This window comes from Dermochelys coriacea, chromosome 7 (genome assembly GCF_009764565.3).
Source record: "Dermochelys coriacea isolate rDerCor1 chromosome 7, rDerCor1.pri.v4, whole genome shotgun sequence".
NCBI classification, from domain to species: Eukaryota; Metazoa; Chordata; order Testudines; family Dermochelyidae; genus Dermochelys; species Dermochelys coriacea.
The window spans coordinates 46,959,474-46,986,325 of NC_050074.1; the positions used below are offsets into that span (position 1 = coordinate 46,959,474).

The 26,852-nt window shown below is 49.3% G+C and overlaps 1 protein-coding gene across 1 annotated transcript in view; it reads left to right on the top strand.

Moving 5' to 3' along the window:
* SEMA3G (semaphorin 3G) overlaps positions 1 to 25,524 on the top strand; it is a 67,419-nt gene extending 41,895 nt beyond the window's left edge. The window contains 11 exon segments of the mRNA XM_038409098.2: positions 2,465 to 2,555; positions 3,078 to 3,194; positions 3,783 to 3,925; positions 10,836 to 10,950; positions 11,634 to 11,703; positions 12,928 to 13,072; positions 13,765 to 13,996; positions 22,615 to 22,706; positions 23,366 to 23,407; positions 24,472 to 24,697; positions 25,361 to 25,524. Of these exon segments, the coding sequence (XP_038265026.2) occupies positions 2,465 to 2,555; positions 3,078 to 3,194; positions 3,783 to 3,925; positions 10,836 to 10,950; positions 11,634 to 11,703; positions 12,928 to 13,072; positions 13,765 to 13,996; positions 22,615 to 22,706; positions 23,366 to 23,407; positions 24,472 to 24,697; positions 25,361 to 25,524 (1,437 nt within the window).
* Positions 25,525 to 26,852: the final 1,328 nt, after the last annotated feature.

A 26,852-nucleotide genomic window follows, 5' to 3' on the forward strand; every position in this document is an offset into this window, starting at 1 on the left:
TGCCGCGTGGCCATGGCAGGAATGTGAGAAGGGTCTGGACTGGAGAACGTTCAGCTCTACATCAGAGCTGGGACTCTGGGGCCCATCTCTTGGCCTGATCCAGCCTGTGCAATGTCCTGGGAAGGGCTAGAGTGGGGATATGTTCTGCTGGGCCATGAGGCTGATTCCAGCTGCAATGCCAGATTCCCCTCCAACCCCAAGTCCGGCCTAACTCCCTTTCCCATTGGGCTTCTTCTGTTTATGCTTCATGGAGGCACAGGCTCCGCAGCACTAGGTACAATGGCAGGGGAGAGAAATGGGGAAGAAGCAGATTGAAAAGGAGCCAGGAATGGGAAGGTAGGAGGAAAAGACAATCCTGAACTGTTGGGGGGAGGGGGAGGAGAAGAGGCAGGTGACCAAAATGTAGCATGAGTGGGTGAGCCCCGCAAGGGTGTTGGTGGGTGGCATCTGCCCTGCTTGGAGCAAACCACCTGCTTGCCAGGGGATGCAGGTGGCACCTGCTCTGCATGGAGCAAACCACCTGAACGGCAGAGGGATGAACGGGTGGTATAAGGCCACTTTGTGCACAGCACTGGTCCCACGCAACGCCAGCCTCCTGCCCAGCAAGGGGAGCCGCTCCATGCAAACAACCCACCACCCGCCCCAGGGAAGACCCAGTAACCTCTGCTGCCCCATGTAGAGTGAGCAGCACGTCTCCCTTCCCCACCTATGAACAAGGCTGAATTGCCGCATAGATCCATCTACCTTGTTCCCACCCCCTCGCCCTGACCAACTCTGTACATGACATTTCTTTCCATGCCCAGGACCCCTGCTCTTAATCAGCATGGCCTCCCTATGACCCCCTTCTTCCCCACAGGCTTTGAGCCTCTTGTATTGAGTATGGAGGAGAAAGAGCCCTTTCAGCATAGCCATCTATGGTCTAGAGCCTGGGATGGTCCTGTCCCTGCGTCCCCTCCCAGAGTCACACCAGGCAGCAGAACACAATCAGGGCCCTGTTCCTGGTGCGGCAGAACCCCTGCAGTCATTCGGCAGGACCCTGCTCCGTGGCATGGCTGTACTTGGGTGGGGGCCACGGCTGCCTAGCAGAGATCCCAGCTGCATGAAGGGGCTGTTTTGTGCCACCAAGTTAGGGGAGAGGCAGACAGAAGATGCCAAAAACTGCATAGCATGTCAGCTGTGCAAGGGCGATGGGGTGGGGACAGATCTGCAAGCCTCCCCACTTGCACCAGCCTGGTTATTAAAACTCTCTGTGACCTGGGCCGGGAATCCAAGCTTTCCATACATCAATGTGCCATAGACAGGGACCCAGGGAGAGGGGTAAATAGGACTCTGGACACCTGAGGTCAGATCTTAAGCTGGTGTCAATTGGCCGAGTTCCATAGCACAGCTGATGGATGCCAGCTAGGGATCTGGCCCTCAGCGCATGAGCTATTTCAGTCTCCCATGCCCCCAGTGCCAAGGGGCCCTGGGCATGGAGCTAGGCACACGGCAGGAGGATTTTGTTCTAAAGCAGCAGTTCTCAAACTGTGGGTTGGGACCACATTTTAATAGGGTTGCCAGGGCTGGTGTTAGACTTGCTGGGGCCCAGCACCCAAGTCCGAGCCCCACCACCCCGGGCCCAAGCCTGAGCCCCACAACCCCAGGGCCAAAGCCCAAGCCTGAGGACTTCAGCCCTTGGTGGCGGGGCTCAGGGTTACAGGCCCTTGGCCTGGGGCTGAAGCCCTTGGCTATGGCTTTGGACCCCCCACCTGGGGTGGTGGGGCTTGGGCTTTGTCTCTAGTCCCCCTGCCCAGGGCGGGCTCAGGCTTCAGTCCCCCCTTCTGGGATCATTTTTGTAGTCAGAAAGGAGTCACGGTGCAATGAAGTCCTCCTGTTCTAAAGGACCATGGTTTTCTTTTGGCGGAGTTTTCTCTGTGTTTATTCTAGACCAATTCTCCTGCTGAGTTGAAGCTGTGCCTTTCCTGTGGCTCTTTCTCACATCTCATTGAAAATGACTAAACTCTAAGGAGGACGGCCAGAAAGGCTTTAGCTGCAGAGCCCCTCCCCACCGTGCTGTGTTGGGAGGAGGGGCACCCCCAGATTCTGGCATACAGCGCTGTCAGATGCCCAGCATCCTCTGATGCCATGTGGGGATGCTGGGAGATGTAGAATGCCCAGGCTACAAGGACCAAGACCACTCCTCCAGCTGCCCAGATCTAGACCCATGGGGCCACATTCAGAGCAGAGTCATAGTAAGTCTGTGTTGGGGTTGCACACACCTTATCCCATCCCTTCCAGTGTGTATCTTATTCCTGCATAGACGAGCTGCAGGCTCCAAGCCACTGACCACCATGTTACAACCACCCCCCCCCCAGGCATCACTTCTGGACTCCAGCCTAGATCTCTGACCCAGATTGTGTTCTAGTCAGCCTGGTGGCATCTCTGTGTCGCCTCACCCTGTATCGTGTATTCTTCCTCTTCCCAGCACGTGTTCAGCTTGGATCCCACAAGTGTGCAGAACGGGCGGGGCAAGTGTCCACATGAGCCCAACAGGGCCTTTGCAAGCACCTTCACTGGTAAGTGTCCTGCTGGGTCAGCAAAAGACTTGATCCTCCACAACTGACCATTGCTTAGAGTTGAGCTGCCCTGATAGGAACCCTCATAACCCCAAGATCTCGCGTCAGTTGGCTCCCTGCTTCTAAAGCACAGACTGGAGAGAAATTATTATGGAAGATCATCAACTGCAGCCATATTAGGGACAGTGGGATTCAACAGCTGCCAGCCTCGATGAGACATGGCACTCTTGGACAGAACAGTTGGGCCTAGAGTAATTTATAACCAGTTCGGGATTCTTCCCTGGCTAGAGCCAACATCTGAAATCCACATTTCCAGTGGCTCCATTCCAGGTGAGCACAGAAATCCAGATCAGGGTCTTTCCTCTCTCAGGGACTCTAACCTGGGTCAGGCCATAGACTTCCCACAGCATATATATAGCCCAATCCCTTTGCAAGGGTGCTGCCCTCCTTTTCCAGGATGGGTTTGCAGTCCACAGGGACGTGCTATAGGGTTTTATTTTCTCTGTGGGGCTATTTTCCCAGGAGGGGAGCTTTACACAGGCCTTACTGCAGACTTCCTGGGCCGGGACTCGGTGATCTTCCGCAGCATGGGGTCCCGCTCATCTCTGCGCACTGAGATGGATCAGCGCCTGCTGAATGGTAAAAGCACATTCTCTGACTTTGCCAAGGGGGGACGCACTTCGGCAAAACCCCTAGAGCTTGAAGTCCCAGCTAATTGGTATTAAATGAAGCAAATTGCAGTCACCTTCTTCTTTAATACAATTCCTGGATGCCACCCACCCTACCATGCAGTGCTCACTGTAGGTCCATGCAGAAGGCCACAGTATGCATGACCAGGCTGGAGGGGCATTGGTCTGGGAGATGGCGAATGGGAAGGGAGGGTGTGGCTTGGGCAGTGGCAAATGGGAGGGGAGGCATGGCAGGAGGCTGCCCAATGGTGAATTTAGGAGGGCAGAACTGGCCCATGGTACAGTGGCCTGCTAAGATGTGGCCCATATTATGGCAAGTTTGAGAACTCCTGACTGAAGGGGATGCCCCGTCTGACAGGACTGGCTGTTGGCTTCCTATTTGCTTCTGCAGCCAGGACATGGGGGTCTACAGGCAGCCACGCTCACAATGGAGACTCTCCTAGGGCCTGCACCATTTGGAGCAGTGCTGGGCTGGATGCTGTCCTTCATGTTTCTTCCATGTATATTCTAGCTCTGCTCTGGGCTTTCTCTCACGCAGATCCAAAGTTTGTGGCCGCCTACTTGATCCCAGACAATGACGACCGGGACAATGACAAGGTCTATTTCTTCTTCACGGAGAAGGCAGTGGAGTCAGATGGCAAAGGCCGCGCCATCTTCAGCCGCGTTGGGCGAATCTGTGTGGTGAGGTCATGGGAGAGAATGTGTAGTAACATTGGAGTGACTGTTCTGATGAGTTTTGGGTGGTGGGACCCCCCGATAGCATTACTGTGTCTTCGGGGGTTAATGGGGGGGCTATGGGGAAATCTCCTCACTCCTATTTGCCTCCATCCTCCTGTAAATAGCTTTGTTCTGAAAACAAATATTGGGTAAAGTTTTCAAAGGTGCCCAATGGGGCAGTCAGAAATTTTTTGGTAAAACTGTTTTTCAGTGGAAAATGAGGATTTTAATGTGATGTGATTTTTCAGTCTGCTTTCCATGGAAAACCATTTTTCATCAAACTCAACCCCCCAAAACCAAAATATTTCACTTCAGAAATGCTGCCACGATCCCTCATGGGAGCTGTAATTCAAGTCCCTCATGCCCTCATTCTCCTCTATGGACCAGGTGTCTCAGCCAGACTTCAAGATGCCCTGCTCCCCCCCCCCCGCCATAAGCAAGACCATGATGCATCTTGGGAGATGTTGTCTTATTAAGGAACCTGGCCTCTAGAAGAGAATGGAAGCATAAGGCATCTGAACTACAACTCCCATGAGACACCACAGTGACATTTCAGAATCAAAATGCTTTCATTTGCAGCCAAAATATTTCAGGGGTTTAGTTGGTTGTTTTTTTGCTGAAAATTTGAAATTTTCCACAGAAAAAGGTCCCCATTTGCTAACTAGCTCAGCCACAAAGCAGCAGTGCCTGGAGCACTGGGGTCTGGTTCTGGACTACACCTTCAGCAGGCTTCAGCTTCTGGGGATGTTTTATGACCCCTTTGCACCTTCTGGGTTTTAGACTGCTCCAGGGGCCGAAACAGCCCACAGCATAAGTGTGAGCAGCTCCTGGCCATTCTAATTTATGGCTGCCCATCCTAGACTGCCCATGGACTATATGCAATCCTGAATGCCTATAGCACTCCATGTTCTGGAAGGGGACAACGTAGGCAGCCCTACACTAGGCCTGGGCTGGGGGAACACTCCCCTGGTATTAGCCAAATGCTTGGTGCAGACATTTCTGGATAGATTTTCAAGAGAGCTCAGCTCCCATAACTGTCAGGGCTTTGCCTGGTCCGGACTCCAATGTCCACTGAGCTGGAGTTCACACCACTTCCTGCAGGAGCTGGCTAGATCTCACCACTGGGAAATTTCTTCTTGAGAGCCAACCAGAATCCTCTCTCCATGGCCCTCATTAGTCTTGAACCTTAACAACCCTGTGAGACATGGCTATTATCCCCATTTTACAGATGAGCAACCGAGGCCTAGAGATGAAGTGACTTGCCTAAGGTTGCACAGGAAGTTTGTAGCAGAGCTGAGAATTGAACCCAGGTCTCCTAAATTCCTAACCACCAAAGTGGCAGGTCTTGAGCAGCTGATCCAAAGTCCATAGCACCTCCCCCTTGATTTCAATGGGCTTTGGCTCTGGCTGATCCAGACCTAGCTGTGAAATCAAAGCTGCTTTGTCCTTCTGTTTGGTTTTCAGGAGTGAGATGAACAAAGTCACCTGTAGTGTTTTCTAAACACTTACTTCAGGCAAGGCCTCACACTCCGTATTGCCTGGTGCTTGAGTGTCATGTAAATCTCTCAAGGCTGCGAATGACTCTTTTCCAGCCAAGGCTAGGAAAATTCTGCTTCATGACTCTCTTTAATGTGGTTGGCACAAAAATCCCACTTAAGCCTTTGACGAGAAAGATGGGGATTGAAGCTGACATTTCAAGTGGAAACTCTCCAGTTTCCTGGCCATTTTTTCTACATCCCCTTTTCTTTTGTTCTTTATAAATCAGAGACCCTGAGCCTCTTCCTGGCCACCGTCTTGCTTCACCATGATCCCATCCTTCGCACCAACCATAATTTTGTCTCCCAGATTTCAATTAATTCATCATGCCTCAAATTTAAACTACAATGACTTTAATTGGGTCGGAACAGCAACAGCAAGCATGATGAAGGGCCAGATTCTGACATTCCTACTGTGTGATGCCGTACTTGGTCTGTTCAATGGGACTGTGTGAATAGGTAGGTCCTGGGTGGCATCAAATGGCCCGAGTTGGTGCAGTGAGAGGGTCCTTATTAACTGCAACTAGCCAGAGCCATCCCTGACGTCATTCTCCATCTACTGCAGCTTGTTTTGCCTGGTGGCTCAGCTGTGCCGGTTCTGAATCCCACTCCATCTCAGGTAGCCTGCGTGTCAGAGCTGTGGGCCACTTCAGCACTCTTTTGGACTCTGCCTGGAGTGGGCGCTCCAGACCTGGAGGCCACAGTGAGCCCATATGCCATCGTGACAATTTGGAAAGTTCCACTCACAGCTCTGTGGTGTGAAGTCCTGCTCTTCTTTTGATGTACTGTGGTGACTGGCGCAAAGGATTTGGGTCATCTCTGAGGAAGTCTAGTCATGAGTGGATGAGAATTAGAGTTGGTTGGGAACTTTCAGACAAATGTGTTTGTTGTTTTTGGAAAATGTTGATTCCTTGAAACTGAAGCTGTTTACAAGAGTCTGCTTTCAGGAGAAACGCCTGATTCAAAATTTTTATTTTTTTAAAAAAATTGTTGAAATGTCCCATTTTTGACCATTTCTAAATGAGAAGTTTTATCTTCTGATTTTGAAACAACTTTGCATATTGAAATTTTTGTTAATTTATACTAAAAAAGTTTTAAAGCATTTTAAGAAGGTTGAATTTGAAATGAAATGGTCCAAATGAAACATTTTGATTGACCCACTGTCCTGATCTGAAATTTTTTTTTGGATTATCAGTTCATGAAAATTTATGAGATTGTGACCTTTTGTCCTCTTTCAGGACAGGAAACAATTTTGAGTTTATTCATATTGTGACCCTATGCTTAGCAGACCTGGTTAGGAATTGTTTTCCCATACTGTGAGAGTTTGAGATTTTGAGTCTCTTCTTTATACTCATCTCTTGTTTTTGCCCAGTGGCTCAGCTGTGCTGGTTCCGAGTCCCACTCTGTCTCAGGTAGCCTGCATGTCAGAGCTGTGGGCCACTTCCATGTGAGGATTTGCAGATTCCATCCTGGGTCACAGTTTGCTTAGTCCCTAGGGAATGCAGCTTGTGTTCTGAAAGTGGCAACATTTCAGCTCTTGACCTCTATCCGCCCTCCAGATATGGTGACTGTTCACAAATTTAACCCTAGTGAAAATCTATTTTTATGGTAACAGTTTTCCCAGCACTTTTTGGTGTGGGGGGAGTGGGGAAGTGACAGATTTCTTCCTTGATGGGGGATTAAGATATTTTGGGAGCTTTGTGAAAACTTCCAGGTGGACGTTATGGTTTCCTTCTTCCATTGCTGGTGGAGAGGATTGTGCACAGTCCTGCTCTGGATGTTGCAGAAAGAAATAAAAACTAGAAGATCAGGCACTTCCAGCCAGGGGCTTCCTACTTGCATATGCAGAGATGAATGCACGTTTCATTTCAGTGGAGGCCCCGTCCCTGAATGCATATTAGCTGTGTGATCGGCTGAGCTCTAACACATACGGAGCGTGACCGTGGTCTCCCTCCCTGCCCTCCACATGGAACATTGAAGTTCAACTGTCCCTCTCCCTTCCCCCCTCCCACCTCTGGAATCACAGCGTGCTGTTTGGATAGGCTTGCTCGAATGGTTCAGGGTAAGGAAGATGTCAAGCCATGCATCTCTTTACCCCATGGGACTGCCCACCTGTTGCATTCACAGCTGCGGTGACATAGCAAAATTAATATATAGATGGATGCATTTCACTGCTGCATGTCACCAGGCCTCCTGGCCACTAGCCTCCATGCTACATCATGGATGAAGACGGGCCAAACCTGGAACCACTTACCCACACTCCCATGGATCCAAGCCACCAAGACTTGACCAACAGAGTTTCACAATATTAAACCCATCCTTGGCTTTGCCAGTCCCTGCTGGTAAGTGAGTCTCAGCCCCCGAGGCGCTTAGCTGAGCTGCCGTCCCCCTGCACTATCCACATACTTGCTTTGGGGTCAGCTCTATGGGCTGTGATTAGTCTTGTATCCTGCCGTGATCAATGTCGGAAGCACCTTGTTGAAGAGGAGCTGGAATTTCTGAGCTCTCTGCCCTCACCGGCCCCAGAGGGATGAAATCTGCCCTGCCCTGCCCTTCCTTTCCAACCTTTGGAAGTCTGTTAGTAATCAGAAAAGGAGTACTTGTGGCACCTTAGAGACTAACAAATTTATTTGAGCATAAGCTTTCACTGAATGCATCCGATGAAGTGAGCTGTAGCTCACGAAAGCTTATGCTCAAATAAATTTGTTAGTCTCTAAGGTGCCACAAGTACTCCCTTTATTTTTGCAAATACAGACTAACACGGCTGCTACTCTGAAACCTGTTAGTAATCAGGGACTGGAGCAGAGTGTGGGCTCTGAGGAAGGCATCGTGATGGAATTGCTACAGCACCTGGAAGGCGGTGGCTCAATTCCCGGCCCTGTCATTCACTAGCACAAGTTAGCAGGCCCCAGAGATCCTGGGGAGGCGAAGAGAAACATCTGTAGGCCGGCAGCATCAGCAGTTGCTCAGTGTGGAAGCAGCTGCTTTGGACCAGGCTGTGGGCAGCATGAACTGGAGGAGAGGATGGCAGCTCTCCATCCAAACAGAGCAACGCTGTTGGCTGCAAATTCTCTGCTCTTGCTCTAACCCCAGAAATAAACACTGAGACACGGGAACAAAGAGGTTATTTATTGGACTGATCAATCCCTGCTTGGAGTGGGATTCTTTGTTTGGGCAAGAGGCTGGAGTGGGGACAAGAACTGACTGACCATATATTTCCTACGATGCCTCAGACACATGGAAAATACGCATGCACGTGTGCCTAAGGTCATCCACACTGGCTAACAAATTGGCCTAGTGGGTTAGTTCACTGACCTTGCCCTGCAGACCTGGGGCTCAGTGCTGGGCTAACAATCAGTGCAGCTGAGTGTGGGGTGAAGTAAATGTGTTTCTAAGCTAAATCTCAACCTCCTCCAATGCTAGGGCAGAGCTGGCTCCTGGCACAAGTTAGAAGTGCCCCACAGCTTCTCTAACTTATGTCGCTAGCCAGATGGTAGATTGTTCCTATTTTAGGGCCTCATAGAACTCCTATTACCATAATATCTACAACTGGCTACCCCATCTTGGGCCATGAGGGATTCCTGTACAGGGGAATCCCCAGCTACCCTCTGAGTGCAGCTTCGATGCCCCTTTGCATAGCTGGAGTGTCACAAAGAGGATTTAGCCTGGGCCGAGGATTTGACCTTTCTATGTAAACCCAGTTGAGGTCACTGGTGAAATTACTTGGTTGGCCAATTCTCAGTTTGTCCGGTCATTCAATTGGCTATGCACAGGACAGGCCTGGGGTCAGATTTCCAGGAGGTGAGGTTTGCAGGTCAGGCTGGAGAGGCATTGGCAGAGCTGTGTGGGGGAACCAGGATTGGAATAGCAGGGGGGCTGCAGGTCAGGCTGGAGAGGCATTGGCAGAGCTGTGTGGGGGAACCAGGATTGGAATAGCAGGGGGGCTGCAGGTCAGGCTGGAGAGGCATTGGCAGAGCTGTGTGGGGAGCCAAGGCTGGAATAGCAGGGGGGCTGCAGGGCAGGATTGAAGTGCACTGGCAGAATGGTATAGGGTCTTAGGTCAGAATAGCCAGGGCCTGCATGTAAGGATAGGGCTTCAGTTTGCCCAGTGCTGTGTACATCACCCAGAGTCAGGATTATTAGCCTGGCATTTACATAAACCCCACATGCCCCAGAGGTACAAAGCTCAAGCCTCTGCCTGGGCCCAGAGGCAGCACATTGTCTTGGACAGGGAGCTGGCCCGAGGGATGGCCTGGCAGGGGATCCCATCAACAATCTCAGGGTGCTGCATCAGGGGCCACATGCTGCACTTGGTGAGGGGAATGCCCATTGGGCACAGACCAACGGATAAACTCAGGCCAGGCTGGGATTCGTGAGGGGCAAGGAGTCGGAGCAGGGCCTAGAACCTGTATCTTCCGCTTCCACACACCAGCCCTTTCCTTAGGCAACAGGCACTTCCCTTCTATCTCAGCCAAGCAGGCTGGGCAGAGGTGGTTTAAGGAATGCTTAGTTCCCTAACAGGGAAAGATCAGAACTCCAGCTGAATGCAAGGTCTGCGCAATGCCCCATTGATATTCATTTCCCTTTGCAATGGGTATATTTATAACCATTAATGGAAAGACTCCAGGGAGGGCCAGATTCTGATCTCAGCTCTACTTGTGTCAATCCAGAGCTGCTCCATTAAGTGATTCTGGATTTACACCTGTTACCAATAACTGCTTCTGTTCCTTTCCAAGGAATAGGAAGCTTCTTCCATTGGATTCCCTGTGTGTCTCAGCCAAGGCAAGAGGTTATGGAAGGCTTCGGCCTGGAAAAGGAGAAAGGATGGTGTGGGGGTTAAAACGCCAGACTGGGAATTGGCCTGTATGGGATCAGTTCCTAGATCTGCCACTGACCCATTGTGTTATCTTGGGCAAGTCACTTAGGGTCACATTTTTGCCTCAAACTATCTGAGGACCCTGACTTTAGAAATATGCAGCCAAAGTGGTGACTGATTTTGAGTGCTCCATGGATCTCGGCTTGATCCTCCTTTCCCCCAGGCAATAGTGGTCTCCTTGGGCCCTGATTATAGTCACTTGACTTATCTGGGGAGGGATCATAGCTGGGGGCGGAGCAATTTTTCCCTGGCCTGACATGCAATAATCCCATCTGAGCTGAAGGTCAAGCAGTATCCTCCATCTCCCACTGTCTCCTGTCAAGGTACAATGATCTTGTCCCCTCTGGAGAAACTAGCTCTGTGGCTGCTCATGTGGCTCAAACCTCCTAAGCTCATGGTCTCTAAGCTAACCTTTTATCAGGCTGCTTCCAGGTGTGTGCAGTGATGTCCCTTCTCCTTCCAGAATGATGCAGGGGGCCAGCGGGTGCTGGTTAACAAATGGAGCACCTTCAACAAAGCCCGGCTGGTGTGCTCTGTCCCAGGGCCTGATGGGATAGACACCTACTTCGATGAACTGGGTAAGAGGATCAACTGCCCATACACTCTCTGGCTGTGAGGCTCTGGGATTGGGGCTGTCTGTCTGGGGGAGCTCAGTGGTTTGAGCATTTGCCTACTAAACCCACGGTTGTGAGTTCAATCCTTGAGGGGGCCATTTAGGGATCTGGGGCAAATATTGAGGATTGGTCCTGCTTTGAGCAGTGGGTTGGACTAGATGACCTCCTGAAGACCCTTCCAACCCTGATATTCTGATACGTGTGTGGCTAGGGGACTGGCCACTTGACAGGGATGGGTGTAAGGAGAAAGCCTTGAATGTTCAGTCTGTGCTAGAAGTTGGGCTTAAGTGCTCTGCTGAATCAGGATGGGCTGCTGATCTGGGGACAAGAACAGGATCCAGCTGTTTGCCTCTGGGATGCCGTGGAGTCCAGAGATGCTCTCCAGCTTGTCCTTCGCCTCTTTGGGAGAATCTTGGTGGGGGGCTTGCCTCACTCTATCCAACCCCCAGCAGGTGGAGATGGGGAGGGAGCAGGGGGGAAATTATTGATTGGAACTGGCTGGGGGATAGTTGTATCCCTTGGGACGCGACTCTTGATAAGTCAGCAAGATGCTGAGAGCATCAAGGAGTAGATGGATGTGGGGTGGGGTGGGGTGCTGTGGAAGGGGGTAATTTGATATACAGGGTGACCAGCCTTCTCTTCCATAGAGGACATCTTCTTACTGAGGACCAAAGATGGGAAGAGCCCTGAGATCTATGCCCTCTTCAGCACCATCAGGTAACAACTCACAGCTCCTCTCGCTTTCTATAATGAACAAAAGGCCTTCTCCTGTCACTCGAAAATTAACATCAGCCATTCCAACACCATCCTTAACTTTGACCCCACCCCTTTTCCCCATGCTGCTCAGTATTATTATTGTTTATTATTTACATTGTGGTAGGGCCAAGAGGATCCCAGCCCAGTGGGCTAGGTGCTGAACAGAGTGGCAAAAGAAAGTCCCTGCTCCAAAATGCATATAATCTAAATGAGAAGAGATAGTTTGTCTAGTAACTATACAATGGTAGAAGAGGTCAGCTGCATAAGGATGATGAATAATGCAAATGCACTGGGTTGGTTTTGGTGTAAATATGTATAAATAGCCATATACATAGCTGTAGCTGGTATAAATAGCTGTAGCTCCTGGAGGTCCTACAGATAGATATGTTGTAGTTATGGATCAATATTAAATACCAAATAGTGTCCGTGGTGCAATGTCTGCATAATCTGAGACTCAAAATGAACAGTGCTGGGGCAGATCCATGTACAACAGACCTTCAAGATGGTGATTTATATAATTTGGAGCAAGACAGATACAGTTAAAATATTAATACCTGATGTCTCAAAGCAAATCTTTCAGTCTTTTAAAGCAGTCTTTCTGTAATCTGAAAATGGCAATACTATGTCTCTTGGTTGCTAGGCCTTGGGGTCAGAGATAAGGTTTTTATTGGGCTGTTTAATGTGAACATTCCTATTCCTAGATTTGGGTTTGTGTAAAGGCACTTGATTTCTTTAGCTCGTTACTTTAATTGACCTTTTCTAGCCTTTTTAATAGCTAGGATTCACTTATTTTAACCTGTAACTTTCATGATATTTATTGTTTTTGAATGTTTATACTTTTTACAGTGGCCGCCTTAGTTTGAATTCAGCACATTGTCTTCTGGGGATTTGTACTGTGATCTGATCATTCTGACTCTCTGACCAGTCAGATATAAATTCAGAGCTGATCAGGAGTGGAAGGCCGAGTCCCATCTCGTTAGGCGGGTTGTTGCCCATGGATTTGCAGTTAGCTTTTGGATTTAGTGTCTGGTTTGGTAATTTTATCCCTCCTCAACACACCCATCTCTTACACGGGTCCCCAGCACTGTTAAAAGGAAGGGTTTGCTAGCCCTGTGTGTGTGTGTGTGTGTGTGTGTGTGTAGCTAACTATGGATTCTCACCCTGGACCAATTCCTCTCATTTCAGCAACGTCTTCCAAGGCTTTGCCATCTGTGTGTACCGCATGGCAGACATCTGGGAAGTTTTCAATGGGCCCTTTGCCCATAAGGATGGCCCGGATCACCAGTGGGCAGCATATGAGGGCAAGGTGCCCTACCCCAGGCCAGGAGTTGTAAGTGGTTCACACACTTGTTTTTGAAGGTGTCTGGAGAGGACTCATAAAATGATCTTTTCAGAGGCCTAATGATACACACGGTCACTCGAGGGCCTGGTATTTCCATTATTAATCCCATCTCGCTTCACCCTCTGGGCCAAGGCTGGTTAATTTCCACATCTGGTGGTGGTGGGCTGCCATTTGGCATCAGGAAGGGGTGGTGGCTGTGCCTTGGCACGAACTTCCCAGCAGTTATTTCTCCTGGGTCTTTCAGGGACCATCATTAGAGTCCGTTTCGGGAGGTGGGACCCACTTTGGGATTTAATTGAGGCAAATGAACTATACCCAGGCAGATCAGAGTCTATGGCATGTTTTCCCATTCAGTATAACAACCCTTCCTGGGGTCTCATCCCCCACACCGAGCAGGCCTGTGTCTGAGGTTGGACAGGGGAGGAGGAGATAATACAGGGGAGCTAATGGGAACGAGCCTTCCACCTGGGTTGTCAACAGGACGGATCTGAGCTTGAGAAGGACGTAGAAACCCAGACTGCATCAGGGAGTAGAGATTCCCAAGGCCCTTGTTAAGGCCGAGCAGATGGCTCACAAGCACTGGGATGGGGAGGATATAGGTGGGATCTCCTAGTGTCATGGCACAGGGGTGCAGAGCAGGAATACCAGGCTGAAATGCTGTCTCTTCTGCCTCATGCCAGTGTCCCAGCAAAACCACCAACCAGCCCAGCCGGCAGTACAGCTCCACCAAGGATTACCCTGACGAGGTCCTGCACTTCGCCCGTGCTCACCCACTTATGTATAGGCCCGTGTACCCGTTGCACCGTCGTCCTGTGCTAGTGAAGACCAACCTGCAGCACCGGCTGCGGCAGATTGTGGTGGACCGGGTGGACGCTGAGGACGGGCAGTATGATGTCATGTTTCTCGGGACAGGTGAGCTGGCGCCAACAGGAGAAACCCCCTCCCCCCCACAGTATCAGCAAGGCCAGCCATTTCCTGCTAGATCTCCCTTTGCTCCCTCCCCTTGCTCTCCACTTCTGGGCCATCCTCCCTGGTCAGTTCAGCTGCAGCTCACTGCAGGGTCTTTCAAAATACCAAGTTGATTATGGTGCCATCAGTCTATCTACACCAGGCCTGCCAACATTGCTAATTGCAGTGGAGCTGAACATGCACTAGCTGTTAGGTATCTGAGTAGAATAGACCAGCTGTCCCAGTTAGCTGCATCTTTAACCCCTCCTCAGTCTCTCCCAAGTGCTCCCTTTCCAGTGACAAGCCCTATGTCTCCACTTCTCTCAGGCTGGTATCCCCTGAACCCCCAACTCTGACTGTGGCCCCCAACAGCAGCACCCTTGCTGACCAACCTTGGCGTCTCTGCAGGTCCAGCTGTCTTTGACACTCATAAGAGCCTTCCCTAAGGGAACTCTCACCAATCCGTAGATGCAGTGATTCTAAGCACCTTCTTCCAAATGTTTATTTATTGATCCATAGGAACATAGCATTCCCAAAGAAAAGGATTACAACAACAAAAGGCTTACATGCATATGTCTGACTTAACCTTAGCATTTCTCTCAATGCTTGGCCTGGCTAGCGTTGCCAATTTTGGTTGGATGGATTCCTGAAGGCTTCATCACATGACGTAATCTTTAATTAAAGATCAATCTTTTAATTCCTGGAGACTCCAGGACAATCCTGGAGGGTTGGCAACCCTAGGCCAGGCCCAGCTGCTTCCAGGCACTCACTGCCTCTGGGGGCTGGTTTTCAGTCTGCTTCCCTGTAAATGCTGCCTCTGTGTTCCCTGCCTCCCCTGAGCTTGAGGGAGGGTGTCTCTTTCTAACCAGGCAGGCCCCTGTTGTATTGATATTAATCTGAAAGGCCTAAAGAATTAAAGGTGTTTATAAACTCTGTCACTGTCCGACATTAAAGCAGTAATAGGCGGGTTCAGGATTGTTTTTAAACAGAGCCCTTGGTTTTACTTAGTTACTAGGCAAACACCCAAAAACATTTATTCAAATGGAAAGTTTATTGATTAAACACAAGAAAGTGCTTGTTTTAACTCTGTGCTCTGATACTGAAACTGTGGCTGAATGATTATGCAAAACAAACTTAATCAGACCTTCTCAAAGTAGCTCTCCTTTTGAAGTCAAAATATCAGACTCTTATTTTCAGAACAACCTTTCTTTGATGAAAAGGAAAAGGTTCATTTTACTCTGAATCCTGATATGGCCATTCCCTTATTCTGTTCTTCACAGACAGACAGGCACAGGGTAGAGGAAAGAGAGGATAGAAAATATGGGTGAAATATGCTTTGGTTGAAGTTTTCAGAACACTGGACCACTGGTTAGTTATGAGTGGCTTGTTTTGCTGGCAAGTTGATTGTGACACCTGCTGCTTGGATTCTTGTTAGTTATGATCTGGTTCAGGGCCATCATCTGGTTGGATCCTTTTTCCTTAGACGGGCAGGCTTGGGTGGATGCTGTTTAGTTGGTTTCAGGATTCAATGAAAAGCCAAGAGAGGAGGAAAGATATAGTTAGGCACAATGTAACACAACAAGGCAGGGAGGCAAAACAGGATTTTACATGTCTCTGGGATGCTGGCAGTTAGATAGCCACACTGACAGGCTGAGGACTGGATGTCATGAGAATGTGATGACTTTCAGCACTCACTGTGAAAACAAAGTTCCTTAAACAAGAGCAAGGCCAGCCAGCCTTCCATCCAGGAAGTTGCCATGCTGGCAGCTTTCAGGATGAGCTGAGGGAAGATGGTCAGTGGTTTCCCCAGGAATTGAAATTAGTGGGGGTGTTCGAATTTACAGGGGGGGTGTCAGGGCTGATGAGGGGGGAGACACTGAGGGTGAAGGTGGGCTGTATGGAACCATAGTAAAAACTGAAAAATGTTTCATGATCATTTTATTAGATTTAACTCATGTTTTAAAATCATCAAACAAATTAAAGTTGGCTACTCAAGCCTTCTATGAAGCAATACGTCTACATCCTTCTTGGTTTCTTGTTATAATTTTGCACAACTCTGTTAATGAACTTCTTGAATGCAATGCGTTCATCTTTGGTGGCTTCTTGTGTGTCTGGTACTTCCATTCCTTCAATTGATATGCTCATTAGTTCATTCACATGATCAGGCAGAAGGCGACTTCTTTCAGAACACAAAATTCTATTCAATGAAGAAAAAGAATGTTCCGCTGTAGCTGTTGTGACTGGGAGTAGCAAGAGATGAATTCCTACTTCTTTCATCCCAGGAAACAGAGCACAAAGATCGGGTCAAGCCACTAGTGATGATACAAAAGAAGTTGAAGTCAAATCTTCATTCATTCGTTGTATGATATTCCACTCTGTGTTCAAATTCTCTATTCTGTCCTGAGCACATGGCAGCCCCATTGCTGGTAATGCCTCACTCCACTCAACTGTTTGTGTTTTATAGGACAGGCATCTGTAAAAGCTACGTGGAGGTTGAGTAGAATCTAGAAGTCGCTGCTGTAGATTTTTAAGAATCAAGTCTGTGTACTTTTTCAGTTGTCTTAACAAACACTTCTTGTCCTCTTCACTTAAGGATTCAATATAAATGCCTTCATTAGTCAATTTCTGGACTGAAGTCTTTGCTTCTTCCAGTACTTTTTCAATGGATAGATCTCTGATTGATCCAAATGTAGCTTCTATTGCTGGACAAAGATCTACTACTGTTGTAGCAGATGCCTGGATGGCATTGTTTAATGACCCAAGTGGTTTCAACAGTAGACTTACAAGAGAGAGACTGGCAATAGTCTCCTCTGAACGTAGTAGCAAAAGTAATCCACCAGCCTCACTACTTAGATCCATCCCATCTTGGTAGATACTTTCCAAAGCCAGTAATAATGGCTGGAGTAATTTTAAGATAACAGCCAAGGATCGCTCATGAGAAAGCCAGCGGGTTTTCCCAGGCTGGACTAATTTGAACTTCAGTCTCAGTGTGTCTTCTGTATTTTCCAAGATATTCAGTCTTTTTTGATCTCTTGCTGAAAAAAGAACATAATGAAGACATTACATTTATAGCTTTTTAAATGTCTTTTGAAGAGTCTGCAGCTTGTCCTAGCGCTAGCTGGAGTAGATGGCTTCTGCAGAGTGTATTGGAGAGATTAGGGTTATACTTTTGTCTGAACAAAGCTTGTACTCCACCATGTCTTCCAGAGAAGTTTGCAGTTCAATCAAATGCACAAGCAGCCATCTGTTTGGAGTACAACTGACAAGCATTTAACTCTTTTAAGATGTGGGTTGTCACAGATGCAGCCAATGTGTCTTCTATAACTTGAACATCTAGAAATGCATCTACTGGCCTACCACTGACATCAAGATAACATACACAATGACTTAATACTTGATGCCCATTTGCATCGGTGCATTCATCAGCCATGTGTGCAAATTTTTTGAATGTGGTGAGAGAATTCTTCACTTTTTCAACTGTTGAGTCTTTCACTGTTGCACCGCATGCTTCTAGCCAGTCCGTTGAGTTCCTTGCAGAAAGATAGTGAGCATTTGCTGGTCTTGTTTGGAACTAGTGTTCAACTTCAGGATGAACAAGTGACAATGCACTTAACATTTGCCTCCAGTCTGTAGTGTGTGGTGTCTCTTGCTTAAACAGAAAGTAGGATGCCACAGCCGTGTTTGTTCGCATGAACTGTGTTGTGTCTCCAGCATTCTTAACAGCCTCATTAAGTACTTCTAAAATTGGCTTTGAAAGCGGGCTTATAAGGCTTTCTGCATGTCGATGCACTCCAGAGGCCTGGTGTTTTGCTGTCTTTTCATGTAGTTTGTCACCATTGGGTTTGCTGATCGGTCTGAGAAACCCAGCTCCTCCACTTTTACCAGTTAGAGCATTGGGAAGCTTTCCTTCTTCGCAAGCTTTTTTCCAAGAGATGCACCGTAGCCATCTTTTGTAACTTCAATCCATGGGAACACTTTGACCGACAAACATCAGGAACTGCCTTTAGGTTTTGGAGACACTGTTTCTTCAGTAGGTAGCTGTATTTGTGCATCGGGCTGGTCTGATGTAGATACGCTACTTGAACCTTCAGCTGACATGTTGGTATATTTTTGGTTCTTGATGTGTTCTTCACCTTGGTTAGTTTTTGAAGCCTTTGTGGAAAAATTGTTGTATTTTTTTTGTCTTTTCATTGTCACTTTGACCTGCAACATATAAAAGAGATATGAATAAAATAAAAGTTTTATTAGGATAATGCAAATTTAACATAAGAATATTGCAAGTTACACCAAAACACATAACAGGTCTAGATTTCTAAAAAAATATAATTTTTTTTTAAAAATGTATTTTAATTTAAATTGACTTTTGAAAAGTAAGCCATGATGGGATAAGAGGGAAGATCCTCTCATGGATCAGTAACTGGTTAAAAGATGGGAAACAAAGGGTAGGACTAAATTATCAGTTTTCAGAATGGTGAGAGATAAACAGTGGTATCCCTGAGGGGTCGGTACTGGGCCCAGTCCTATGCAAGATATTCATAAATGATCTGGAAAAAGGGGTAAATAGTGAGGTGGCAAAATTTGCAGATGATACAAAACAATTCAAAATAGTTAAGTCCCAGGCAGACTGTGAAAAGTTACAAAGGGATCTCACAAAACTGAGTGACTGGGCAACAAAATGGCAGATGAAATTCAATGTTGATAAATGCAAAGTAATGCACCCGGGAAAACAATCTCAACTATACATACAAAATGATGGAGTCTGAATTAGCTGTTAACACTCAAGAAAGTGATCTTGGAGTCACTGTGGATAGTTCTCCGAAAACATCCACTCAATGTGCAGCGGCTGTCAAAAAAGCAAACAGAATGTTGGGACTCGTTAAGAAAGGGATAGATAATAAGACAGAAAATATCATATTGCCTCTATATAAATCCATGGTACGTGCACACCTTGAATACTGTGTGCAAATCTGGTCACCCCATCCCAAAAAAGATAAATTGGAATTGGAAAAGAGATGGGCAACTCAAATGATTAGGGGTATGAAACAGGAGGAGAGATTAAAATGACTGGGAATTTTCAGTTTAGAAAAGAGACGACTAAGGGGGGATATGATAGAGGTCTATAAAATCTTGACTGGTGTGAAGAAAGTGAATAAGGAAATGTTATTTAATCCTTCACATAACACAAGAACTAGCAGACAGCCAATGAAATTAATAGGCAGCAGGTTTTAAAAAAAAAAACGGAAGTATTTCTTCACACAACATAGTCAACCCGTGGAACTTTTTGCCAGGGGATGCTGTGAAGACCAAAACTATAACAGGATTAAAAAAAGAACTAGATAAATTCCTGGAGAATAGGTCCATCAGTGGCTCTTAGCCAGGATGGGGAGGGATGCAACACCATGCTCTGAGTGTCCCTAGCCTGTTTGCCAGAAGCGGGAAATGGGCAACAGGGGATGGATCACTAGATGATTGCCTGTTCTGTTCATTCCCTCTGGGGCACCTGGCCTTGACCACTGTCGGAAGACAGAATACTGGGCTATATGGTCCATTCGTCTGACCCAGTATGACCATTCTTATGTAAAAATTAATTATAATAAAAATGTTTAGTACAGAAACTCCCCAACCTAATGACCTCTCAAGATAGCAACAATGTGAGATAACCACCTTGGCAAATAATGCATTTTTAAAATCTTGGCCTACTAGGAAACATATTTATACAATTTCAGAGAAGCAGCCATGTTAGTCTGTATCCACAAAAAGAAAAGGAGGACTTGTGGCACCTTAAAGACTAACAAATTTATCTGAGCATAAGCTTTCATGAGCTACAGCTTACTTCATCAGATGCATGTAGCTCACGAAAGCTTATGCTCAAATCAATTTGTTAGTCTCTAAGGTGCCACAAGTATTCCTTTTATATTTATATAAGTTTCCATTCCCAGTCACAAATCTAGCATTGTGAAGCAAAGTCACTAAAATATAGTCCAACAAACAAATGTTTATTTAACGTGCTCCTCACTTTTCCCTCCCCACTCACCAATGTTGTCCTTGGTCAGTGGAGACTCAGAGTTCAGAGGTGCTTTCACGTGAGTTCACCTCCCAGGTGGGGGACAAGAAGGCACCTTGCTTGTTCCTCCAGCTGCTCACTGTTCTCTCTGGCCACTGCTGTTCTTGTGCCACCGTTCACTCCATCGCTCTGTTGCCAGTGGCCCTGCGCCGTCACCTTCTGCTGCCACCTGCCCCTGTGACCTCCATGAGTTGGTCTCTTGAGGTTCCACCAGCTCCCAGTGATTTCAGATGAGCTCTCAGTGAGGGAACCTCGCTGCTAGTGTAGTCTGGGCCCTTTCTTCCATAGAAACACTGTCCCCACAGCAGGACTAAGCACTTAGACCTGATTATCAGTGATTTCAGCTGCAGTGGTCACTTAACAGAACAAAAGACTATCTATTTATGGAGCCTAATCAGCTCTGTCTTTAAACAGTGGAGAGGGACAGGTCCCCCCTCTCCCTTGATGCCCTCAATCAGCACAGGCTACCTACAGTTCTACTGCCCTTTACTCATACAATGAGAGCAACAACATTTCATTCCCCCCCCCCCCCGCCCAGATTCAAGTGATTTGTAACCCAACCCCAGCGAAAATCTATCACTTGGGCAACACAGCTCTGTTTGCTGGATACCTAGGTAGATTAGGTGTGAATGTAAATACAATCTGGTCCTGAAGCCTTTCCCCCCAGCCCCCAGCTCATCACTAGCTGCCAGGGAGAGCTCATTTAGACGTTGCTTACATATAATCATTTGAAATTATTAGGTTGGCCAACATCACCAAAATGAATGCACTGACATTGGCATAAAAAACAACAGCTGTATAAGGAAGCTAGTCTATGTTCATACTTTTCAAATCTATTATACTTTTTCAGATACACATATTTTATCATACACTGTATATGCTTTTAAAGTGTGTATTAATGTTTCAATTTCAATTCAAATTTCCAAACAGTCACTAAATTGGCATGCAACTAGTTCACAAAACTGGGGGGGTAGGGCAGAGTAGGAAAATTCAGGGGGCGTGTAGGGAAATCACTGGCTGGGATGCAAGGTGGGAAGGGGAGGAGAAAAAAACTTTTTCAGTTCTCATCAAAGTCTCTCCTGAAGAAACCCAAAAAGGACAAAAATGGGAGACCTAGTACATCCCCCCCCTTGTTATTTTGTCCACTAATTAGGCCTAAGGTCTGTCACACCAGTTTTGGTCCATTAACTTCTTGCTGCACATCTTCTGTTTTACCAAGCATGAGTTCAACAGTCCTTGAATCATATCAGCAAGTCCTTTTTGTTTGCACTAATCCAGCTTCTGTGTCTGGTTGGCCTAGCACTTGTTTATAATTTTCATTTATTGAAAACAGCCTGATTTTCATGGTTAATTTCCGAGTAGGCAAAAATTATAGGTGATGATCACTTCTGAACTTTCACTCACGTTTTGTGGTTGAGTTTACAGTAGGGGCACATTTTGTAGGCCCAATAGTCACAACGCTCCTTTGTTCTCTGTCTCCAATCACGGGGCCCCGTCCCCTTGTCACACTCATCCTGTGAGCTCACCTGGGCAAGGGGGCCATCAAAGAGAACACCCCCATCATTGTCTTGTAAGTGTCAGCTGGCTAGCTGAATGCATTGTGCTCTTTTCCTGGGACACGTGAGCGACTGCTTGTTGATGCCCCCTCCATGAGAAATAAACAGGTCTTGAAGCTAATCATACAAATGATACCGATCTCTCCCACGCTTTTCACAGCCGGCCCAAAGGGACACTTGAGAAATGGAACAGCCACTGGCTCTCTCTACCAGCTGCAGCGTGGAGCACTGTATGCTGGAGCCAGGACCTGCTGTGATGGGCACTTGCTGTGTTTGGAGCGCCGCTCGTGCTGGGCAGAAATTATCTCTGTTATCAGGCAAATTTTGGAGCCAAACCCAGTTTGTTAATAATATTTCTGCATGGCAGGATAGCAGCCATTGCGGAGAGCCCAGCTGGAGAAGCCCTCCATGCTTCCAGGAGCAGCCCCTGAAGATGCAGCCTGTTGAATCACACAGTTGTACTGATAGGAATGAGCGCAGCATGGTCTAGTGTTTACAGGAAGAGATTGGGAGCTGGATTCTATTCTTGGCTCTGCCTCTCACCTGCTGGGGAGTCGCTTGGCCTCCCTGTTCCTCAGCTTCCCCAGCTCACCACATCTGCAAAGGTCTTTGAGATTTGTAGGAGAAAGGGGCTGTAGCAGTGCCTGATATGATTATTTGTGAGAGTCATTGTCCAGCTGGCTGGGAGGGACCCCTTCCAACATCCTACCAGGGAAAACCAGTGATTGCCTCCTGATGAGTCCAGGCCCTGACATTCATGGTGCAGGACAGTTCTCTGATTCTTGGCCCTGGATGCAAACCTATGGTGAAGAGCTTAGCCTTGTATGCAGGTTGTGCACAAAACAACAGGCGTGTCACAGCAGGAATTGTCTCCATCTTGCCCTCCCCCCCCGCGTCAGTGATGGCTGGGATGCCAAGATGAGAGTCTTTTTTGTTAATGCTCTTGCTCTATTCCCATCCAGATGCCGGCTCAGTACTGAAGGTCATAGCCCTTCAGAAACGAAACTTCGCCACAGCCGAAGAAGTCATTCTGGAGGAGCTGCAGGTTTTTAAGGTGTGATAAATGGCCGCATGTGTGAGTGATAGTGGTATGTGTGTATGCAGGCATCTTTGCATGTATGTCTGAGTGTGGCACATATAGGAGTGTATCTGTGCAATCAGTGACATGCACATAATATGCATGTACAACCTATGTAAACTATGTTACCACCTGTGCTGACACGTGGGTGTTACTGTTTCATACGAGGCACCTGGTGCATGAGTAAGCCTGTGTGTGCGACTGTTGTATGGGCAATGTGTGGCATATTGCCTTCCGTTTGGGGAAGTGTGTGCACACGTGAGCTGTATGTGTGACCATCTCCAGTGCATGCCATGGGCTGGGATCTCCTCTCATGCTGGCGTAGATAAAGGATTCAGCAAACTCAGTGCTGGGCTAGTGGTGAAAGTGAGAGGAGAATCCAGTCTGATCTGGGTGGGCTGCTGGGGGAAGGTGCTGGCTCCATTCTTCTGGGAAGCTTTAGTTCTTGCTTGTGTTGGTGAAGATGTGTTAGCCCTCGGGAAGCAGTAAATGCTATACCTGATGGTGTGGGGTGGGCAGGGAGCTGAATAAACCTATAAGGATGAAGATGTCACAGACAAAATACAAAGTTTTTGGAGACGGGCAGGTCATTTCTGTGCCGTGTCCTAGCTGAGGGCTGTCTCTTCTTCCCCCAGGCTCCCATGCCTATTACCGAGATGGAAATCTCTGTCAAACGAGTGAGTAGTGGCTTCTTGGTGGGACAAATGTCGGGCAGAACCCAGCCTGGTTAGCAGGTGTGCTCGACATAGATGGACACAAAGGGGTTGTGCAGAGAGCGGCGAGATGCTGCGGGCAGATGAGGGTGTGTGTGGTGCCCGTATAAACTCCAGGAAACCATAACAGTGTCCGGCTTGGACTAGACCAAGCAGGAAGCATCAGTGCATGATGATTGGCGGATGCTTCATGGCTGTGGCAGCAACAGCTCTGGGGACCACAGTGTGAGGAGCATGGTGTTAAGCTATCCTATCTATCACAGCAGCCAGTGCAGGATGTCTCCAGGCAACCACACAATGGGGCTTCCTCCAGATGCCTTGGAAGACCGTTCCCCAGCTTAATGGAAACTCTCCTGATATTCATCCTAAACTTTTGGTTGCCCCTCTTGCCACTTCCCTCCTAGTCCCGCCCTCTTTGCCCACCCAGTGGAAATTCCTCTCCTTCAGGAGTGTTTATTTCTACCTGGAACCGAACTCTGGAGTCGATAAGCAGGGAGCATCATCCTTCCATCCATGTGTTCTTTGATGGATCTGCCTGGCTGGTTACTAGCCTCCATATGCAGCCCTGTTGATACACTTCCATTCTGCCCTGCCCCCCCTGCTGCTCCAGTCCTGGGCCTCCATCCCAGAGCTACACCAATGCACCTCCCTCCTTCTCTACAGCTTCCAGCCTCGGGCTCCCCATGCAGCTCTGCCAATGCCCTTGCAGCACTAGGCTAGTCTAGGCCTCGCTTTCCCATGGCACCTCAGTCTTTGTAATAGCAAATCTTTCCGATCCAGTCCTGCACCCAAAGCAGGCAGAACGGTGCCAGCCTGCATGGTTGGTGTTGATGTGGGAACCCAGTCTCAGAGACTAGGCTTATATGGCCCCAAGCAGGCTTTGAACCCTGGCTCCTGCTGTGGAGAGGAGAGTGCCCCAACCCCACTGCTCTGCCCAGCCCCTGTTTGTCATGGGATCATCCTGGAGATCTGGGCTCTAGGTGGAGCCCCCCTACTGGTTACCAGCCTGTTCCCGTTTACTCCCACAGCAAATGCTCTACGTGGGCTCCCGGGGGGGGGTGACCCAGGTGAAGCTGCACCAGTGCGAGACCTACGGCACGGCCTGTGCCGAGTGCTGCCTGGCCCGGGACCCCTACTGCGCCTGGGACGGCATCTCCTGCGCCAGGTACCAAGCGTCGAGCAAGCGCCGGTTCCGCCGCCAGGACATCCGGACCGGGAACCCCGTGCACCAGTGTCTGGATCAGAACCTGACCGGTAAGGTGGCCCATGTGCTCCACCTGCGATCCAGCCCACGCGAGACCGAGGGGGCCAGCTTCCCACTCGGCATCCCGGTGGCTGGGTCCAAATAGGCCTAGAGGGGCCAGCCGGCGGCCAGGCATCCAGGACTCTCCTGCCCACATGGATGGTCCACTGGTGTCATGGCAATGCCTGGGCCGAGTGGGGCTGTCCTCCCATGTAGCTGGGATCCTGAGCTGAACAGCACCTTCCTCCAGGTGGTGGTTTGCCTCAGCAAGCTTTCCGTGTGTGCTGAGCAGGGAGGTCACTCATGCAGCACCCGGGCCCCGCTCGGACATCCTGCACTCGCATCCCAGTCAGAGGCACTGAGCGTGGGCCCTGCTGTCACAAATGAAGGTTCTCTTAACCCGCTGTCCCTGTGATGTCGTGATGGGGGCCAGAGGCACCAATCGGGGACAAGCCACCCCTGCCCCACAGAGTAAATCCAGCCAAACATGCCCTGCCAGCAATGCACGGGGTCATCGGGAGCTTTCCAGATGCTCTGGGCCCCAGGCCAGAAGACCTCACCTGAGTGGAGTCAGAGCTGTCCCCCGGGGGTGGGGTGGTGGCTGGCACTGGCTGCCCGCTCCATGGGGTGCACCACAGCCCTTGGGCACTGAGCGAACGTCTGTGTTCCAACAGTGGATGATTTCGACAGCGCCGAGGAGAAGGTGGTGTATGGGACGGAGCACAACGGCACCTTCCTGGAGTGCATCCCCAAGTCGCCCCAGGCCACCGTGCAGTGGTTCCTTTGGAGACCCCACGATGAGCGAAGGGATGAGGTGAGGCGTCCTTCCCCCGCATGACCCCCCCGTTTGCCTCCTGTGCCAGAGCACTCCGCCCACATACCCAGCGTGGTGCCCCTTACATTGCCAAAAGCTTCCCATCCAATGAGCAGAGTCATCACCCCTCCTCTTGGCCTCCCAGTCGATGAGCTGCCCCTTGCCCAGGGCGCAATGCCCCTGCGGCTGTCGTCTGCCCTCCGTGTTCTCTTACGGGCCGTGCTCGGGGCTGGCAGGCACTGGAGCGTTGTCTGAGTGGGTTTCTACCATTCTCTACACGCTGAACAGCTACTCGCTGTCTGAGGAGGCAGCCTGCAGGGGCCTTCTCAGTGAACATTAGATTAGCTCTGGGCCTGGGGCAGGAATCTCCTGATGCCATGAGAGCAGGTAGAAGATGGCCCCATCAGCAGTGGATTGCAGGGGGCAGGAAGGAGCAGCTGTGCCCAAGGAAAGCAGATGCAGGAGAGCTGGTTCCCTCAGCAGGGTAGCCCCGTGGAGCTGGCACTGGGGAGCCAACATGAGTGGCGGGTATAATAGGCTGCCATGAGATGCTGGGTTGGGGCTGCTCTGGCTGGGGCTCGCATCGGTCAGCCGGCTGGGGCTGCTCCGCCAGGGATCCTCTGGCAGCAGGGAGGGGCTCAGGGTTCCAGCTGGCCAGGGCCTTCTCCGACCACAGGATGGGGGTCAGGGGGCTCAGTGCCCCCGCTGCAGGGGGCAGGGCCTTTTGTGGAAGGGACAGGGCCGTGGGGCTAGCCTTCCCGAAGGGGGGGTCCACCCACCACCCATGGGAGCCAACTGTTCTCTGGGGACCTCTCTCCACAGGCCACCCTAAGGATGGTTTTCTGGCTCTGATTGCCTCCACTGGTGACAGTGGCAGGGATATTTTTCAGGCATCCCTTGATCCATGTGGGGAGGTGCACACAGCCCCCCAGGGCCAGATCATCCTGGGGCTGCCCCTCTGACACGTTTGGCCCCTGCTGTCTGATGATCAGCCCCATCTGGCTCACTCCAGGCCAGCCAAGGCTCTCGCTCTGCTTCCCCACTGACCAGCATCCCCGAGTGCTTCTCACATGTACTCCCGCTTCGCTCCCTCCACCTGCCCAGCCCTCCTCCTGGACGTTCCTGAGACCCTCACCATGGAGGCGGGATCCCTGTGCTCCACTGAGGCTGTGTGTGGGCTGAGCCCCTCTCTGCCCCAGCTCCCACTGCAGCTGGCCAACCAGTGGAAACCTGCCAGCACTGCTGTAATGGAGGTGGGGAGGGTGGGAGACTGATTAGAGTGCAAGCTTGGGGGGAACATCTGGAAGTCACAGAAGCTATCAGGTTCCCTTTGACTGGGGGCAGGGCGCCAG